This window comes from Indicator indicator, chromosome 34 (genome assembly GCF_027791375.1).
Source record: "Indicator indicator isolate 239-I01 chromosome 34, UM_Iind_1.1, whole genome shotgun sequence".
NCBI lineage: Eukaryota > Metazoa > Chordata > Aves > Piciformes > Indicatoridae > Indicator > Indicator indicator.
In genome coordinates this window covers 6,964,131-6,983,833 of record NC_072043.1, presented here as the reverse complement: position 1 = coordinate 6,983,833, position 19,703 = coordinate 6,964,131, and the positions used below count along the sequence as shown (strand labels likewise).

The following is a 19,703-nucleotide window of genomic DNA, read 5'->3' as shown; positions in this document are numbered from 1 at the left end:
TCCAGCTCTATCTGCTGTTGCTTCCAGCGTTATCTGCTGTTGCTTCCAGCGTTATCTGCTGTTGCTTCCAGCGCTCTCTGCTGTTGCTTCCAGCACTATCTGCTGTTGCTTCCAGCGCTCTCTGCTGTTGCTTCCAGCGCTATCTGCTGTTGCTTCCAGCGCTCTCTCTGCTGTTGCTTCCAGCGCTCTCCCTGCTCTTGCTTCCAGCGCTCTCTGCTCTTGCTTCCAGCGCTATCTGCTGTTGCTTCCAGCGATATCTGCTGTTGCTTCCAGCGTTATCTGCTGTTGCTTCCAGCGCTCTCTCTGCTGTTGCTTCCAGCGCTATCTGCTGTTGCTTCCAGCGTTATCTGCTGTTGCTTCCAGCGTTATCTGCTGTTGCTTCCAGCGCTATCCACTGTTGCTTCCAGCGCTATCTGCTGTTGCTTCCAGCGCTCTCTCTGCCGTTGCTTCCAGCGTTATCTGCTGTTGCTTCCAGCGTTATCTGCTGTTGCTTCCAGCGCTCTCTCTGCTCTTGCTTCCAGCGCTCTCTGCTCTTGCTTCCAGTGCTATCCACTGTTGCTTCCAGCGTTATCTGCTGTTGCTTCCAGCGTTATCTGCTGTTGCTTCCAGCGCTCTCTCTGCTCTTGCTTCCAGCGCTCTCTGCTCTTGCTTCCAGTGCTATCCACTGTTGCTTCCAGCGTTATCTGCTGTTGCTTCCAGCGCTATCCACTGTTGCTTCCAGCGTTATCTGCTGTTGCTTCCAGCGCTATCTGCCGTTACTTCCAGCGTTATCTGCTGTTGCTTCCAGCGCTATCTGCTGTTGCTTCCAGCGTTATCTGCTGTTGCTTCCAGCGCTATCTGCTGTTGCTTCCAGCGCTCTCTCTGCCGTTGCTTCCAGCGCTATCTGCTGTTGCTTCCAGCGTTATCTGCTGTTGCTTCCAGCGCTCTCTCTGCCGTTGCTTCCAGCGTTATCTGCTGTTGCTTCCAGCGTTATCTGCTGTTACTTCCAGCGCTATCTGCTGCTACTTCCAGTGCTCTCTCTGCTATTACTTCCAACACTCTCTCTGCTGTCACTTCTAGCGCCCTCTCTGCTGTTAGTTCCAGCACTCTCTGCTGTTACTTCCAGCACTCTCTGCTGTCACTTCCAGCGCTATCTGCTGTTGCTTCCAGTATTCTCTCTGCTGTTACTTCCAACACTCTCTGCTGTTACTTTCAGCTCTATCTTTGCTGTTACTTCCAGCTCTATCTCTGCTATTACTTCCAGCACTCTCTGTGTTGTTACTTCCAATACTCTCTGCTGTTACTTTCAGCTCTAACTCTGCTGTTCCTTTCAGCTCACTCTCTGCTGTTACTTCCAGCACTCTCTCTGCTGTTACTTCCAGCTCTATCTCTGCTGTCACTTCCAACTCTCTCTCTGCTATCACTTCCATCTCTCTCTCTGCTGTTCCTTCCAGCAGTCTCTCTGCTGTTACTTCCAGAGCTATCTGCTGTTGCTTTCAGTGCTGCATGGTACAGCCCCAGTGTGGTGGGTTGAAAACTTCCTCCCTTCCCCCCACAATACTAAATTTGCCAGATCAGCTCAGCTGGAGTCAAATGAAACCTGTATTTACAAGCCAAACTACCATCTACAGTGGAATGCAATGAATAGGTACAAAATATACAGGATTTACAAATGTTTACAGGGATTTACAATTGATTTACAATTTAGAACTGTCTTCCAATATCAGAAGGGATCCTGCAGGAAGGCTGGAGAGGGACTTTTCCTGAGTGTGTCTAGCAATAGGACAAGAGGGAAGGGTTTTAAGCTGAGGGAGAGTAGGGTTAGAGTGGAGTTTAGGAAGAAGGTCTTCAGTAGAAGTGTGGTGAGACTCTGAATAGGTTACCCAGGGAGGCTGTGGATGCCTCCTCCCTGGGAGTGTTTAAGGGCAGGTTGGAGGAGGCATTCAGCAGCTGAGTCTAATTGAGAAGTGTCGCTGTCCATGATGGGGAGGTTGGAGTAGATAATCTCTAAGGTCCCTTCCAACCTAAGCCATTCTATGATTCTATGATTGGTTCTATGATAAACAGCACAAGAACTCCCCTGGTCAAAGAGCAGGGCAGCTGCTAATAGTTTCTCTCCCCCTGCCTTCCCCTTACCCTCCTATACACAATAGGACAAGAGAAAGAAGCAGAGAAGTTAGAACTTAGCCAAAACAATGCAGCCAAGGTCAAGCAGAAAGCAGCAGAAGCACAAAGTTAGTATCTCCCAGAACAAAGAGGAGAGAGAGAGATTGTTTTGCACAACAAGTTTAAATCCATTATCTCTTCCCATGGGATTGGTTAGAATGATCATTATTTTCCCTTTTACACCCAAGAGTGATTCATTTATGTTCTACCACTTTCTGGTCAAGATCTGTGAAAATATTTTAAAGGCATAGCTTAAAACTACCACAACCAGCAAGCTCTCCCCAGCACAGCACCAGCAAGCTCCCTGCATCCAGGGTGGCAAAATCCTGCAACAGAGAGGTGGGGGAGGTTCCATCCCTGAAGACATTCCATCCCTCTAGGCATTCAAGGGGCCCTCAGCAACCTGATCTAGTTGGAGGTGTCCCTGGTCAGTGCAGGGGGGGTGGACAAGGTGACCTCTGAGAGTCCCTTCCAACCCCATGCATTCTGTGGTTCTGTGGTTCTCTGTTTACCTCCTGCCCACAACACACAGATATACAGACAGGGACATGGATCCCCAGATGTGTTCTTTCTACCCCTTCCATCTCTCCCCATCACCCCATGCCTCTCCCCAGGGATCTCTCCATGTAATCTCTCCTTTGCTGTACAGTATTGAGTCTCCAGGGATGGAAACAGAATCAGAGAATGCATTGGGTTGGAAGGGACCATCAAAGGTCACCTTGTCCAACCCCCCTGCAGGCAGCAGGGACATCTCCAACTAGATCAGGCTGCCCAGGGCAACATCAAGTTTGACCTTGCCAGGGATGGAGCCTCAACCCCCTCTCTAGGCAACCTGTTTCAATGTTTCAAGACCCTCACTGTGCAGAACTTCCTCCTGGTGTCCAACCTAAATCTGCCCTGCTCCAGTTTCAAACCATTGCCTCTCATCTTATCCCCACAGGCCCTTCTGAACAGTCCCTCCCCAGCCTGCCTGTGGGTCCCCTTCAGATGTTGAAATGCAGCTCAAAGGTCTTCCTGGAGCCTTCTCTTCTCCAGGGTGAACAGCTCCAACTCTCTCAGCCTGTCCCCACAGGGGAGGTTCTGCATCCTGTGACCATCTTTGTGCTGTCCTCTGGACCTGCTCCATCAGGTCCAGGTCCTTCTTGTGCTTTTGCAATGAAACAATTCTGTGATTCCATGATGAATATCCAACCAAACCTCTCTAGGAGAATGGTTTAGGTTGGATGGGACCTTAGAGAAGCTGTTAGAAGAGTCATGGAATGGTTTGGATTGGAAGAGGCCTTGAAGATCATTCAGTTCCAACCTCCTTGCCATGGGCAGGGACACCTCCCACCAGCCCAGGTTGCTCCAGGCCTCATCCAACCTGGCCTTGAACACCTCCAGGGAGGAGGCATCCACAGCCTCCCTGGGCAACCTGTTCCAGAGTCTCACCACCCTCCTACTGAAGAAATTCTTCCTCAGCTCCAGTCTAACCCTGCTCTCCCTCAGCTTCAAACCTGTCTTGTCTCCAGACATCCTCATGAAAAGTCCTCTGCAGCCTTCCTGCAGGACCTATTCAGGTACTGGAAGGCAGCTAGAAGGTCCCTCTGGAGTCTTCTCCTCTCCAGGCTGAACACCCCCAACTCCCTCAGTCTGTCCTCATAGCAGAGCTGCTCCAGCCCTTGGCTGATCTTTGTGGCCTCTTTCCAACAGCTCTGTGTCCTTCTTTTCATGGGGACAGCAGAATTGGAGGGAATATTCAAGGGGGGGATCTCAGCAGAGCAGAGTCTCTTGGGATGCTTTGCACTTCCTGCTGCCCTGTGAGAACAAACCACATTTGAGAAGCAGCCCAGAGCTGTCTTCTGGGGGACTTGGAAAGCAACCCACAGGTTGGGTTGAGAGCTGGGAGGAGGTTCAGCCTCGCCCCTTCAGGTGAGGAAGAGCAGCAACCAGCCCTCCACTCCAGCCAAGGTGAGCCTTGCTGAAGGAGCTGCTCTTTGTGAAAATGCAGTCATTGTGTGGTGCTAAAATAATTGATGCACTGCTGTGTGTGTGTTCTCCTAACAGCAAGGGCTGAGAAATGAAGTGAGCAAACCTGAATGGGTGCAGTGTGGCCTTCCCACAGGCTAATGGATTTTCATCCAGGGCTGAAGTGAATGAGCTGAGGAGAGGGCCTAAAAGCACAGCTGTGAAAGTGCCACCTCATTAGAGCCCAGACTGGTTAAATAAGAAAATGAAAAAGAAAAAAAAGGCACTTGGAGTCTCAGCACACAAAGGTTTGCCTCTGGGCACATCCCCTGCTTGATGTTATTGGCATCCAGTCCCAGAAAACAGCAGCCCAAAAGCACCTGGAGCAGCACCAGGGCTTACAATTTCCAGGATGTATGCAGTAACACACCTCTAAACGTGGCCTCTGTCTATCAAATGTCTGCACAACAAAAATGTTGTTGATTTAGTTGCTGACCACAAAAGGCTTAGCAAAAGTGCAGGGCACAGAGGGGGAAATTTTGAACCCAGCCTTTTGAGCACACCTGGTCCTGCCAGGGCTTTGGCTTACTCAGGGCAGCCCTGTCTCTGAGGGAGCATTTCTCTGACATGGCTACAGAAGGCATTAAAGGCTCCCACACAGCTCCTGCAGCCTGCTTGCTGGGGCTTGGTTGAGCTCTCATCCAGTCCTCCTCATGCTTAGTCCTGAAAGGAAAACAATTCTGAGAGCCAGGGATAGATAAATGCATTCAGAGCAGCCTGTGGTGCCTCCGGGGGATAAGGATGGCAAAGGGACTGTGCCTTGTGGGTCCTCAGTGAAAGCAGAAAGGGAGAGCAGCCAGCATTAAAGGGTCAGAATGTGGCCCATGAAGAACAGAGGCTTTGGGCTGCATCAAGAGCAGTGTGAGCAGCAGGATGAGGGAGGGGATTCTGCCCCCCTGCTCTGCTCTGCTCTGCTGAGACCCCACCTGCAGTGCTGCTTCCAGATCTGATGCCCCCAGCATGGAACTGTTGGAGAGGGTCCAGAGGAGGCCATGAAGATGTCCTATAGGGAAAGGCTGAGAGAGCTGGGGGAGCCTGGAGAAGAGAAAACTGCAAGGAGACCTCAGAGCAGCCTTCCAGTACCTGAGGGGGCTCCAGGAGAGCTGGGGAGGGACTTTTGACAAGGGCTGGGACTGACAGGATGAGGGAGAATGGCTTTGAGCTGGTAGAGGGGAGACTGAGAGTGGAGATGAGGAAAAAATTGTTGAGAATGAGGGTGGGGAGAGACTGGCACAGGTTGCCCAGGGAGGCTGTGGATGCCTCCTGCCTGGAGGTGTTCAAGGCCAGGTTGGATGAGGTCTTGGGCAACCTGGGCTGGTGGGAGGTGTCCCTGTATGCAGTGGGAATCCAGATGTTGGCAGGTGCATGGAGAATGCATTTTAAAACTTGAATGTGAAGAAGAGAAGAGTGAATGAGCTCTCAGAAGCCTCCAGGCAGGCTGTAGAAGAACTAGAGAAGCCTTCCCTTGGTACAGATTCCTGGGGAATGGCTTTCAAAGTGTGTGGGCAGGATGCCTGCAGCTATTAAATCCAACACTTCCAAAACTGCTCTACATTACCCTGCATGATTTTCTGCAAAGCCTTCCTGCCTTCATTCTGGCTGGAGGCTGCTCAGTGGGAGCAGCAGTCAGCAAGTGGGAAGGCTGCTCTCTGCCATTCCATGCTCTTTCCTCCAGCAACTGTGCAGCAGAGGACTCCTCTGCTGCTGGGTGGTGGAGGTTGCACAGCTCTGGAGGCCTCGAGGTCAGGCTGGATGTTGATGCCAGCAGTGGATGTGTGTTGGCTCCTGCCAGGCAGCAGGGGCTGTGCAAGGAAGCAGCTTTGCTGATGTTCAGCTCCAGAGGCAGGAAGGCATTTTTGCAGTGGAGTGAGCTGCTGTGATTGCAGAGGAAGCTGCCACAGGGAGGCCAGGCACACAGGTTTTGTGTTCCCACTCCCCTAGCCTGGCCATGAGAGTGAGGGATTAGTGGGGGCAGGGTGCTGGAATTATTTTTATCTCCTCATCTCGTTGTGCCTGTGCAGAAGTGCCAGCCCTTTTTTCTTTTCTTTTTTTTTTTCTCTCCTTTTTTCAATTTTTTTTTATCCTTTCCCTATGAAGCATTAACTGGGTGGGTTGCCATAGCAACCCCCACATGATAAGTTGGGCTGCTTCTCACAGCCTTCAAGATTCCTCTCCCTCAACATTCACCATTTCCCCTGGAGGGCTTAAAATGGCTGAGGGCTTTGTGGTGCTGAGCATCCTGCAGCCTGAGGGGTTTCCTGCCCTCCTTCCTGCCCACTGGGCTCAGGGCTGAGACAGGGTAGGAAAGAGCAGCTCTGCACTTGTGTGTTGGATGGGATTTGAAGAGAGGCTCCCCACCTCCTCTGCACCACACCAGGGCTGAAGAGTGAAGCAGGTCCCAATCTGGCATCCCATTTACTTGCAAGTTTTCTGGAAGAGGGCTGGGCAGTGCTTGCTGGAGAGGCTGGAGTGGTTCCCAGCTGTGCCTGGATTGTAGCAAGAATCAAGTATCTTATCCTTCCATTCTGAAAAAAACCACACAGCATCCCTGAATGAGCGCAGAGAAGTTCTTAAAAAGCACAAAACCAACCCAAGTTCTGGCAGTTTAATGAACTGGACAGATTCCAAACATTCCTTTCAAACACTCTTTGGTTTTGCCTGTAGTATAGGGCATGCTCTAGGTGAAGAATAAACTTCTCCTGAGTTGGGGGGAGAGGCTGTGACCTCCATTTGCATCCCTAACCTGTGGCTTTTTGTGTTTCTATCCACCCCAATCCTAGCCCAGTCTCAGCAGAGATTTTCCTCACCCCTGGGCCCAATTTTCCTTCTTTAAACAGCAGCCAGAACATGAATCTAGCCTGAGGAGCACCTCACAGCTCTGCATGGGAGTGACTCTGAAGGACAACTCATTACATTTTTAGGATGCCACTGTGTGTCAAAGTGGTTAGCAGGTGAGTTCTGGTCTGCCTGGGGTTAGAAGGGAAAAAGGCTTCACAGAATCACAGCATGGCAGGGGTTGGAAGGGACCTCTGGAGATCATCCAGTCCAATCCTCCCTGCCAAGGCAGGATCATCCAGAGAAGGTCACACAGGAGCACAGCCAGGCAGGTTTGGAATATCTCCAGAGATGGAGACTCCACCACCTCCCTGGACAGCCTGCTCCAGGGCTCTGCCACCCTTCCATTCAAGAAGTTTCTCCTCATGCTCAGATGAACTTCTGATGGTCAGTCTGTGCCCATTGCCCCTTGTCCTGTCTCTGGGCACCACTGAACAAAGCCTGGCCCCAGCCTCCTGACACCCACCCTTGAAGTATTGATCAGCATTGACCAGATCCCCCTCAGGCTGCTCTTTTGCAGACTCAAAAGCCCCAATTCCCTCAGCCTTTCCTCCAAACAGATGTTCCAGTCCCCTTATCTTCTCCTAAACAGACCTGGGGGAGCACCAAGACACCTGACAGCAGGGCTGTGCTAAGGCAGGAGTAGAAAAGGTTGAAGGGTTGGTCAGTGGCTGCCAACCACAACAGTTGTAGAGCTGCTGCTTAATCCTGTCAGCCCCTCTCCTGCCTCCCTGGCAGGATCCTCTGTAATAGATGTAATTAGAGCAGCACAAAGAGTACAGCTCTGCTGATCCACACTCTGTGCTTTCTGGCAGAGCAATTTGGCTTCCTATGATTTCCACTCTCCCTCATGAAACAGGTGGTTGTCAAAGGAAAGAGCCAGGGGCATTGTCCACTGCAGCACAGCCTGGATTGTTCCAGAAGAGCTTGGAGCTCAGCCTGCCCCTTCCCTTTGTTGAGTTGTTATGAGTCTAGCAAGGGGCAATGGGAAGAAAGCAAATGGCTTGGTGTAGGAGGCCACATCCTTCCATCACCCCTGGGTACCACGGCTGCCGTTTCCTCTTCCTGTACAGAAAAGTCAGATTTTGAGACTTGGATATCCAAGATATCCAGAACCTGAATTGGGCTACAAGAAAGCTGGGAAATGACTTTTGACAAGGGCTTGTAGTGATAAGATGAAAGGCAATGGCTTTGAGCTGGAAGAAGGAAGACTGAGACTGGAGATGAGGAAGAAATTCTTGAGAGTGAGGGTGGGGAGGCACTGGAACAGGTTGCCCAGGGAGGTTGTGGATGTCCCCTCCTTGGAGGAGTTCAAGGCCAGGTTGGATGAGGCCTTGAGCAACCTGGCCTGGTAGAAAGTGTCCCTGCCCATGGCAGGGAGGTTGGAACTGGATGATCTTTAAGGTCCCTTCCAATCCAAACCATTCCATGACTCTATGATGGATGGCTTCTAAGGGGGCAACTGCAAGTGTGTTTGTGGCATGTGTAGGCCACTGACTCACAAGTTGCTGCTCTCCATAGTCCCAGCTGGCTCCTGGAGGCACAGGAAATTGGTCTTTTCTTTGAGTAGTGTGCTGGTAGGAGGCACAGCCACCCAGAGAAGCCTAGGAGCAGAGGGGGTAGTGAGCCCAAGCTGACAGCCAGCATGTAGGGGCTGCTGTGCTTTGGTCAGTCCCTGCTTCTGCAAAGGGTTCAGGGGTCACAGCTAGACTGGAACAGGGCAGAGTAAGCTGTCTGGTCAGAAAAATGAAGCAGAGTAAAGAACTGGGAAGATGTCCTCAGGTAGGAATGACTTGGAGCTACACAGAGTGGAGGCAGTTGTGCTGTGAGTAGCTGCTGGCAGATGCTTGCTGATGCAGGCAGGATTAGATGATGTCTAGGAAAAGTGCTGGATGTCTTTGTTCTGTCCTGCTTTGCTTAGGCACTGTAGGGACCAGATTGCCTTTGGGTGCCCCCCATGCCAGGCAGTGCTGGGGAGGCCACACAGTAGCGCCCACTACCAGCAGTGCTGTGCCCACCAGCAGCAGCAGTGCTGTGCCCACCACCAGCAGTGCTGTGCCCAGATGAGAGCTGGGCGCTGAAGGGCTGGAAGCTGCTGCTCTCTGGTGTCTGCAGGTCACCCTGTCTGGGGATGAGGGTCTCCCTGTGGGTGCTCTTGCTCAGGTGCTGTTCCCTGGTGGGCTTGGGCAGGTGTAACTCGATCGAGTTGTGCTGCTTATGGAGCAGATGCTTTCAAAAGAGGCAGCACATCGACCAAGCACTGCATTTATTTTTCCCCTCTCTGTCCACTGTGACCTTCAAAGTTGGAGAAGCCCTTGTGGGCACGGTGGCCCCAGTCCAAGAGGAGGAAGCCCAGCCTGCTGCTGGCATTAAACTCCCGGGAATCAGGCTGGAACATGAGGACAGAGGATTTCCCAGTACTGCCAACTGTGACCTTCAGAGCAGTGCAAGTGCAGGCATTAAACTCATTACAGGAGAGGCCTTTCGGTGACCCCGCAGGCACAGCTCACAGCTCTCCCTGCTCTCCCCCCGCCTCTATTTCGGAGGAGCGATGCCCGCATCCCCTCCCCGCCTCCCCCAGCCCGGCTGCCGGCTCCGTGCGGCCCAGGAGGGGCGGATGCCCGGCGGCTCCCCAGGGCACCTCGCCGAGCGGCAGGCACGGGTCGGGGACCCCGAGCCCCGAGCTCCTCCTCGGCGGCCGCCGGGGCCAGGGGAGGGAAGGAGGGAGGCAGGAAGGCAGGGAGGGAGGTGGCCGCGCATGCCTGCCGCCGGCCGTGCCCCCCGCCCGGGCTTGGCTGGGCTGCGCGCAGACGTCGGCGGCCGCGCACGGCAGGGAGCTGCGCCCCCGCGCAGGATGCGCGCAGCCCCCGGCCGGGCCGCGGAACAAAGAGGAGCAGCCGCCGCCTGCCGCCGCCGCCTCCCGGCCCCGGGCTGAGCCGAGGCGCTGCCCGCAGCCACCTGCTGCTGCCGCCGGCTCCTCCCTGCGCGGAGCGGGGCGCGGAGCTGTCCGCGGCCCTGTCCCTGGTGCTGCCGCCCAGCCCTGCCCTGCCCTCGCCGGGCACCCTCGGAGCGCTGCCCGCCGCCCACCCGCCGCTCCCTGAGCCCTGCCGGCAGCGCGGCCGGCAGCCCCGGGTACCCTGTTGCGCTGGGTCCAGGGGCAGCAGCGGGAGGAGAAGCCGAAGGAGCCCCTGCCCAGGCTGAGATCCGCGCCCGGAACAATGGCTGCACTGCCAAGGCTGCTCGGTGCCTCTTCGGCCGCCTTGGTGCTCTGGGGTAGGTGCTTCCGTTCCCTCTTGCCTTCAGCCAGGGTCTCCACCACAGCAGCCACTTGCCTCCTGCGGGATGCTTCTTTAGGGACCCGCTTCAGGATGCTTCCCCCAAAGCGCTCCTTTCCCCAGCCAGGCCCCATTCAGGCTGTCATGAGGACCAGCCAAGCCTTCCGAGGGGCTTCTTTGCTTCCAGGAGGAGCAGGGAGTGGGGTTGGTGAGGAGTTTGTGGGAGCGTGATGGAGTTAATACGAGCAGGGAAGACAGATCAACTGTAAGTAGACTCGGGGCACCAGGCGTGTGCTGTCATACGCATGCAAGTTCTTCTCTGTTTCCTGTTTGCTGCCGGCTTGAAATTTGCAATGTAATTTACCATGGGGTTGCCTGGGGGAGGATGTGCAAACCCTGAAGTAGTGCACGTTGGAGCTGGTTCTTCATGCATCCTGGATAACCTGGAGGGAATCATTCTATCACCAGCACAGCTTTCCCTCCATCACCAAGAAGAGGCTGGTTGGTGCTGCTGCTGCTGCAGCTGCCTTTGCTGTGCACGTAGCACAGCTCTGTGTGGGTGCACATTTGCCACTACCTGTCTCGTTTCACTGGAGTAAAGCTCCATCCAGGAGCTTCTCTCTTCCCTCTCCTGGAAAGCTGGAGCTGCCCAAGGATTGGGATGCGACCAGGCTCCACTGTGCTACCCTGGTAGCATGGGAGGACTGGAATCTGGTTCTTTCCAGGATAGGTCTTGGGATGCAAGTCTTATGAGGAGTGGCTGAGGGAACTGGGGGTGTTTAGTGTGGAGAAGAGGAGGCTGAGGGGAGACCTCATTGCTCTCTACAACTCCCTGAAAGGAGGTTGGAGTGAGGTGGGGGTCAGTCTCCTCTCACTAGTGTCTGACCAAAAGAAATGGCCTGAAATTGTGCCAGGAGAGTTTTGTGTTGGAGATGAGGAAGAATTTCTTTTCTGCAAGAGTGGTCAGAGATTGGCACAGGCTGCCCAGGGAGGTGGTGGAGTCCCCATCCCTGAAGGTGTTCAAGAAACCTGTGGCCATGGCACTCTGGGACATGATTTAGTGGCCATGGTGTTGGTTTTGTTGAAGGTTGGCCTCAAAGATCTTGAGAGTCCTTTCCAGCTGAAACAATTCTGTGATTCCATGATGATCCAGAGAGTGGGTTAATGGTATCTCAGAGGCTGGGGAGGAGGGAGCAGCCAGCAGAGTCAGCATCTCCAGTGAGCTCAACTCCAGGCTTTGGAGTCAGATTTGGACAGGCAGAACCCAGCATTGTTTAGCCCAGGGGACAACTGTCAGCAGGGATTTAGTCTGAGCTGTGGTGCTGAAGCATCCCTGTCCTTACCAAGTGTGTAGCTCCATGGACAATGATTTCTGTCTTTGGGCAGAGCAGCATTTCAGAGTTCCCAGCGTTAGCACAGACCTGATTGGGAAGCATTTTGAACAGCAATGCATGCAAAATCAGTAACTCCTCCTGCTGCCAAATTTTCTCCAGCCCAAGCCCCCAGGTTCCCAGTACTGCTTATAAAGCCTGGAAACAGGAAGGGTGGCAAATCCTCCCAGCTGGCTTTGGACACACTGATGGAGTAAAGCTCCAGTAAAACTCCAGTAAAGCTCCAGTAAAGCTCCAGTAAAGCTCCAGTAAAACTCCAATAAAACACTCAGACCTTTCAACTTAGCAGAGTGAGCTGCTCCTCCACACTTACTCTGGGCTTCCTCTTACACCAGACTGTAACTGCTCCTACAACTGCTCAGCATGCACAGGGAGAGGATGAACAGTGCCTCTAAAGTGGCATTAATTAGTGTGGGGGAAAACCAAAGCTGTGGCAAAGGAGAGGCTGCAGAGGTGAATCTGCATGGAGCCATCACCCCCTGTTAATTATTGTGAATTATTTACAGCTCAGAGGGAGGAGCTTGGTGAAAGCTGACATCTGAGATGGAGTTATTATCAGAGGGTGCTAGGGAGGAATCAAATGGTTTGCATGGAGGAAGGGGGAAGGTGATGTGATCCTCAAATGTGGCTAACTGCTGGCTCTGTAATTCTGTCTTCTCTGCTGCTCCTTTTCCCTAGCTGGTTTTTGTTCTGCAGTATGTGTTGAAGTCCCATCAGAGACAGAGGCTGTCCAAGGGAAGGACATGAAGCTGCTCTGCATCTCCTGCATGAAGAGGGAAGAGGTGACAGCCACCACGATGGTGGAGTGGTACTACAAGCCGGAGGGTGGCAAAGATGAACTTGTATGTATGCTTGGTAGCTGAGCTCTTGTTTCCATAGGCCTTGCTGTGAAGCACAGCCTGGTGAACTCATGTGGGAGAAGCCAAAAGGTATTTATGAGAGTGTAAGTAGGTCCTGCAGCAGGATCCCCAGGGCAGACTGTAGAAGAGACCCAAATATGAACAAAAGCTTTCTGCCACCTTCTTATTCAAAGCCTATAGAAATGCCCAGCAGGCTGCAGGCAGCCAAAGGAGAGGAGCTGAGCTTGGAGGTCAGCTCCAAGCTGCAGATCTTCTGCAGCACCTAAACCTCTGGGTTCCACAGCACCAATTCTGAGCAGTAACTGGAGTGTCTTTTCCTTGCTTGCTGCTATCCACATCTGGGCTGAGCAAGAACTCACAGCAGGAAAAATGAGAATCTGTGGTGGAGTTCTTGGTGTTCATGACATGAGTGTCCCCTTCCAGTTCCATCCCTTGAGTACACAAAGTCTAACATATAAGAAAATCAAGAAGGGAAACAAGTGTGGAGTGATAACAGGGACCTGTGACCAAGTCTCCTTTCTCAGGACACTTCTGAATCCCAAAGCTGTTCTTTGGAGGTTCAGTTGGGCTCCAACAGATCTGCAGGACAGGGCTGACTTCCTCTTTTTTGCCCCAGAGAAAGCAGTGGTACCCTGACTGTGGGAGGATCTCTGTGAATTGGTTTGGATCCCTGTCAGGAAAAGGGAAATTTTGTTTCCAGAGTGAATCAAACCAGGAATCATGCAGGTGAGGGGCAACTGGAATTCAAGCAGGAATGGTGAAATGGAGACTCAGCTAGAGGCTGAATGGCTATCTGAGAACAAAGCATGAGGTCAGTGGTTGCATTTCACCACAGTTGAGCAGGGCCAAGCAGTGAGTGGCTGGAAAGCAGCCCTGAGGAGAGGGACTTGGGGGTGTTAGAGGATGAGAAGCTCAACAGGAGCTGTGCTCTTGCAGTCCAGAAAGCCAACCAGATCCTGGGCTGCATCAAGAGAAGTGTGGCCAGCAGGGCCAGGGAGGGGATTCTCCCTCTCTGCTCAGCTCTGCTGAGACCCCACCTGGAGTACTGCATCCAGTTCTGGAGCCTCTGTTGCAGGAGGGCTATGGACATGCTGGAAGGTGTCCAGAGAAGGGACACCAGGATGAGCAGAGGGCTGGAGCACCTCTCCTATGAGGACAGCCTGAGTGAGTTGGGGTTGTGCAGGCTGGAGAAGAGAAGGCTCTGAAGTGACCTTACTGTGGCCTTCCAGGATCTGAAGGGGGCTCCAAGAAAGCTGGGGAGGGACTTTTTAGGATATCAGTTAGTGATAGGACTGGGGGAAATGGAACAAAGCTGGAAGTGGGGAGATTCAGACTGGACATGAGGAAGAAGTTCTTCCCCATGAGAGTGGTGAGAGCCTGGAATGGGTTGTCCAGGGAGGTGGTTGATGCTCCATCCCTGGAGGTGTTTCAGGCCAGGCTGGATGAGGCTCTGGCCAGCCTGATCTGGTGTGAGGTGTCCCTGGCCATGGCAGGGGGGTTGGAACTGGATGATCCTTGTGGTCCCTTCCAACCCTGACTGATTCTAGGATTCTATAAAATAACAAATATTCTCCTTCTGTCTGAGAACTAAAGGGATCAAGCCAGGGAAGGAGGTGGGAATTTCCTTTTGGCGACCTGGGTGAGACATTTGCCAGTGGGAACCCAACCAATGCTAAGGAATAGAGAGCTGGGGCAGGCAGTTTCATGATGGGGACTGTGGCAGCCAGTGTGGTGGGTTGAAAATTCACTCCCCTGCCCCAGAATGTGCTGTGAGAGTCACCCAAGCTCTGTTCTTGTGAGCTACCATTTTCATGCTGTCACATCTACCCTGCAACACTTCCATTCAACTTGAACATCCCTTGAACATCACCAAAAACGACTCCATTTATTCTGTGGCTCCTTCTCAAGATGACTTTAGGTGCAGAGACCACCAGGCAAGACACAAAGACTGCAAGGTCCTAATCACTGCTGATCTTCAGTGTCATTGTCCAGATGTGTTCCTGTGTTTCTGTGCCTTATTTTTGCTCCCTCTGGGATGGAGATCGTTCATTTTTCTGTCTTTAAAAGAGCAGCCCGAGATTTTGAGGCAGAGGGTGACAGAATATTAAGAGCTGCTGTTGCTGAGGCAGCTGTAGCCCTGAACACACCTGTGTGTAGCTAGAGGATGATGTCCCAGTTCAAGAGGGACAGGGATCTGCTGGAGAGAGTCCAACAGAGAGCTACCAGGATGCTGAAGGGACTGGAGCAGTGCCCTATGAGGAGAGGCTGAAAGCCCTGGGGCTGTTTGGTCTGGAGAGGAGAAGGCTGAGAGGGGATTTAATAAATGTTTATAAATCTCTGAGGGCTGGGAGTTAAGAGGGAGGGGACAGGGACAGGCTCTGCTCAGTTGCACTCTGGGATAGGACAAGGGGCAATGGATGGAAACTGCAGCAGAGGAGGTTCCACCTCAACACTTCTGCACTGTGAGGGTCACAGAGCTCTGGAGGTTGTGGAGTCTCCTTCTCTGGAGCCTTTCCAGCCCAATCTGGATGTGTCCCTGTGTGACCTATGCTATGCTGGGGAGAAAGAAAGCTGGGGAGGGACTTTTTAGGATATCAGGGAGTGCCAGGACTGGGGGGAATGGAACAAAGCTGGAAGTGGGGAGATTCAGACTGGACGTGAGGAAGAAGTTCTTCCCCATGAGAGTGGTGAGAGCCTGGAATGGGTTGCCCAGGGAGGTGGTTGAGGCTCCAACCCTGGAGGTGTTTAAGGCCAGGCTGGATGAGGCTCTGGCCAGCCTGATCTGGTGTGAGGTGTCCCTGCCCATGGCAGGGGGGTTGGAACTGGCTGAGCCTTGAGGTCCCTTCCAACCCTGAGTGATTCTATGATCCTATGATCCTGTTGGCAGGTTCACTCCTTTGCCCCCTCACAGTGTAGTGGCAGCCAGGCAGCCAGGCAGAGATGGGTTGGGGAGGATGAGGTGGGGGTGGAAAGTGTCAGTGGAGCTGCTGTGGTGCTGCTCTGGGAAGGGCGAGTTGGACTTGATGATCCTCAAAGGTTCCTTTCAACCCCTCTGATCCTATGCTGTGGTGTTGTCCCAGGCTAGGAGTCGGCCACCAGCAGAGCCCTTCCTCTTCTCTTCCCTGACAGATCTACAAGCACAAGAATGCCAACCAGGAGCTGCCCAGCCGCTTCAGCGGGCGGCTGCAGTGGAACGGGAGCAAGGACATGCAGGATGTGTCCATCACGGTGCTGAACGTCACCCTGAACGACTCGGGCACCTACACCTGCAACATCACCAGGGAGTTCGAGTTCGAGATCCACAGACCCCTCTTCACCAGCTCCAGGGTCATCCACCTCACCGTGGTGGAGGAGGGTAGGGAGGACAGGGCAGAGAGGCAGGGCTGGAGGCGCTCCTGGCGCTGTGGGAGAGGGGAGCCTGAGCTGCCAGGTGGTTGTGTGAGGCTCTGGCAGCCACAGACACTGCAGGGGGGGTGGGGGGAAAGGCCTGCTGGGAGAGATGGGTTGGGTCAGCCTTGAGAAGAGGAGACCTTATCACCAAGGAGCAGGAGAGAAAGGGTGGCTAGCAGGAGGATGGAGAGTCCCATGGCAAAGACAAAGGGTGATGGGGAGAAGTTACTGCTGGGGAGATTCCCAGTGGACTCCAGGAGACAATTTTCCCCCATGAACACAGTCAGACATTGGAGTCATCTCCCAAGGGGAGTCCCCTGCACAGGAGAGTTTGAAGCCTCAGCTTGGCAGGGTGCTGGGCCAGCTCATTGCAGCTCTACTGTCACCTAGAAAGGTCTTTGGGGTCCCTTCCAACCTGGCATTCTGGGATTCTCTGATTTTGTTTGCTGCCTGCAGCCTCTTTTGTAGGCTCTGAGTGGTCTGTGTGTGGGTGTTGAGAAGGTGTAGTGATCTTGACAGGCTGGGACAACAGCTGGCAGACACAGGAAGCAGGCAGAAGCTTCCATTTTCTCCACAGCTCTTCTCCCTTCCTTCCACCTCCTCCCTCATGGAAGAGTTTATTCTCCATTTTGACACCAGTCTCTTCCTTCCACCCTCTCCCAGTCCCTCCTTCTTGCAGCACTGCTCCTGAGTCTTTCTGTTCCTCTTGGTTTTGCTCAGTTCAGTGCTGAAGTCCTGGCTTGTTAGGCACCAGTGGGCAATGCACTCTTCTCCTTAGATCAGGAGGAGAGCTTTTAGCCCTCTTCTTGTTCTGCTGTGCCTCCCATTCCCCAAAAAGCAGATCTGTGCTCTGATCTCTTTCAACCCCTTGGCAGCACAGCTACAGCCAAGTTAGACCAGGGAGAGAGATGCACAAAGAGCACAGAGGGTGAGACTGTGGTGGGCTGATGGAGAGCAATCTGTATCAGCATGTGGATGGCAGAGGATGCCAGGCATATCCAAGCCTCTGCATGTTTGATTCTGCTGGGAACATGCAGTGGGATTGCTGCTGGTGTGTCATGGAATGGTCAGGATTGGAGGAGACCTCAAAGCTCATCCAGTTCTATCCCCCTGCCATGGGCAGGGACACCTCCCACCAGCCCAGCCCAAGTTGCTCAAGACCTCATCCATCCTAGCCTTGAATACCTCCAGGGAGGGGACATCCACAAGCTCCATGGGGAACCTGTTCCAGTGTGGTTCAGTCTGGAGAAGAGTAGATCTCAGCAGCCCTGAGGAGAGGGACTTGGGGGTGCTGGGGGAGGAGAAGCTCAGCAGGAGCCAGCAGGGAGCACTTGCAGCCCAGAGAGCCAAGCAGAGCCTGGGCTGCAGCAGGAGAAGTGTGGCCAGCAGGGCCAGGGAGGGGATTCTCCCCCTCTGCTCCACTCTGCTGAGACCCCACCTGGAGCTCTGGGTCCAGGTCTGGAGCCTCTGTTGCAGGAAGGATCTGGAGGGGCTGGAAGGTGTCCAGAGAAGGGCCAGGAGGATGAGCAGAGGGCTGGAGCTGCTCTGCTCTGGAGACAGCCTGAGAGAGTTGGGGTTGTGCAGTCTGGAGAGGAGAAGGCTCCCAGGAGACCTTCTTGTGGCCTTGCAGGATCTGAAGGGGGCTCCAAGAAAGCTGGGGAGGGACTTTTGAGGGTGTCAGGGAGTGATAGGACTGGGGGGAATGGAACAAAGCTGGAAGTGGGGAGATTCAAACTGGACATGAGGAAGAAGTTCTTCCCCATGAGAGTGGTGAGAGCCTGGAATGGGTCACCTATGGAGGCGTTCAAGGCCAGGCTGGATGAGGCTCTGGCCAGCCTGCTGTGGTGTGAGGTGTCCCTGCCCATGGCAGGGGAGTTGGAACTGGCTGATCCTTGAGGTCCCTTCCAACCCTGACTGATTCTATGATCCTGATTCTATGACCCTGTTGGCAGGTTCACTCCTTTGCCCCCTCACAGAGTAGTGGCATCCAGGTGCCTCTGGCAACGATGGGTTGGGGAGGATGATGTGGGGGTGGAAAGTGTCAGTGGAGCTGCTGTTGTGCTGAGCAGAGATCATTTTGTTCTCTTCATCAGCTGGAGAAGACTTCACCTCGGTCATCTCTGAAATCATGATGTACATTCTGCTGGTCTTCCTCACCTTGTGGCTGCTGATAGAAATGGTTTACTGCTACAGGAAGGTCTCCAAGGCAGAGGAGGCTGCCCAGGAGAATGCGTGAGTGTGAACTCTCTCCAGACAGGAGCTGCTCTGTCAGGGCTCTCCAAGGTGTCTCGGTCCAGATCAACCTGCAGGAAGACTGAACTTTGCTGCTGCACATTTCTAGCTCTGCCTGAAATCTCTGCAATGTTCAGGAGCAGCAAAAGAGAGACTGGCACGATGCACCAGGCAGGGAGGGTGGCTGTGGTGCTGCACAGTGGCCTGGTTTGAACCATGCAGAGGTGCTCTCCAGGAAGGCCTCTTTGCAGAGCTCTGACTCACAGATGCTGCTGACACACTTCTGGCTTCTGTGCTGCTCCATTTATACTGATCCTGGACAAGGATGCTCTTTGTTCCACCTGTGTGGGTGGGATGGTACAGAAGGGAAGGCTCAGTGTCTGTGCCCAGGGGAGTGTCCTACTGTGAGCACCTTCCACAGGTGACATTTGTCACCTTAGAGATCCACAGAGCCATGGGATGGGTTGGGTTGGAAGGGACCTTAAAGATCATCCAGTTCCAGCCCCCCTACCATGGGCAGGGACACCTCCCACGGGCAGGGACAGCTCCCACCGGCCCAGGTTGCTCAAGGCTTTATCCAGCCTGGCCTGGAACACCTCCAGGGAGGGACCAGCCACATCCACAGAGCCCTGGAGCAGGCTTCCCAGAGAGGTTGTGGAGTCTCCTGCTCTGGAGCCTTTCCAGGCCCATCTGGATGTGTTCCTGTGTGACCTGTGCTGGATTCTATGGTCCTGCTCTGGCAGGGCATTGGACTTGATGATCTTTGAGGTCCCTTCCAACCCCTAACATCCTTTGAGCTGTGATCCTATGAACCCCACCCCGGGCAAGCTGTGCCAAGTGTCTGCCAGGCGTTCTTACAGGCACTCAGTGTCTCTGGGAGGGTGATCAGACACAAATTGCTTTTCTTTTTTGCAGTGTAGCAGCTGAGGTTATGCTTTCCTCCTTCCCTCCCACTACAGGACAGACTACCTTGCAATCCCATCAGAGAACAAGGAAAACTGTGCTGTGCCAGTGGAGGAATAGCAGAGAGGAGCCAGCAGAGCCAGCGGCACCCAGGTGGGCACTGAGGAAACAGCCAAGCTGCTGCTTGCAGCCAGCCTGGAAGCCTTGCTACAGAGGGTTGGGAGGTGTGGGGGGCTGGAGAAAAGGCAGATGGGAGAATCCTGGAGGCTGGCTGTGCCCCTCCTTCTCTGGAGCGTGCCCAGTGGCCTTAGAAGCAATAGAGGTATCTTTGGGTGGTGTGGGCACTGATAGCAATGTGGAGCTTCCCCAGTGGTCTTAGAAGCAATGACTTTGGGTGGTGAGGGTACTGATAGCTCTTTGGAGCTTCCCCAGTGGTCTTAGAAGCAATGACTTTGGGTGGTGAGGGTACTGATAGCTCTTTGGAGCTTCCCCAGTGGTCTTAGAAGCAATGACTTTGGGTGGTGAGGGTACTGATAGCTCTTTGGAGCTTCCCCAGTGGTCTTAGAAGCAATGACATTGGGTGGTGAGGGTACTGATAGCTCTTTGGACCCCTAACCAACACTCCTGGGCTCTTTCAGCCATGGTGTAATTACTCCTCCTTTGCC

General features: G+C 53.7%; 2 protein-coding genes across 2 annotated transcripts in view; one reads left to right on the top strand and one right to left on the bottom strand.

Moving 5' to 3' along the window:
- The window catches only part of ATP12A (ATPase H+/K+ transporting non-gastric alpha2 subunit), an 85,001-nt gene extending 75,616 nt beyond the window's left edge, over positions 1–9,385 (bottom strand). Inside the window, exon 1 of the mRNA XM_054395576.1 lies at positions 9,283–9,385. Within this exon, the coding sequence (XP_054251551.1) occupies positions 9,283–9,385 (103 nt within the window). The remainder of the gene's footprint in view (positions 1–9,282) is intronic.
- A 360-nt stretch (positions 9,386–9,745) lies between these two features.
- Positions 9,746–19,158, top strand: SCN3B (sodium voltage-gated channel beta subunit 3). The gene is made up of 6 exons (XM_054395575.1): positions 9,746–9,910; positions 10,149–10,260; positions 12,332–12,495; positions 15,643–15,868; positions 17,997–18,135; positions 19,095–19,158. The coding sequence occupies exons 1-6, from the start codon at positions 9,746–9,748 to the stop codon at positions 19,156–19,158; spliced, it is 870 nt and encodes a 289-aa protein (XP_054251550.1).
- Positions 19,159–19,703: the final 545 nt, after the last annotated feature.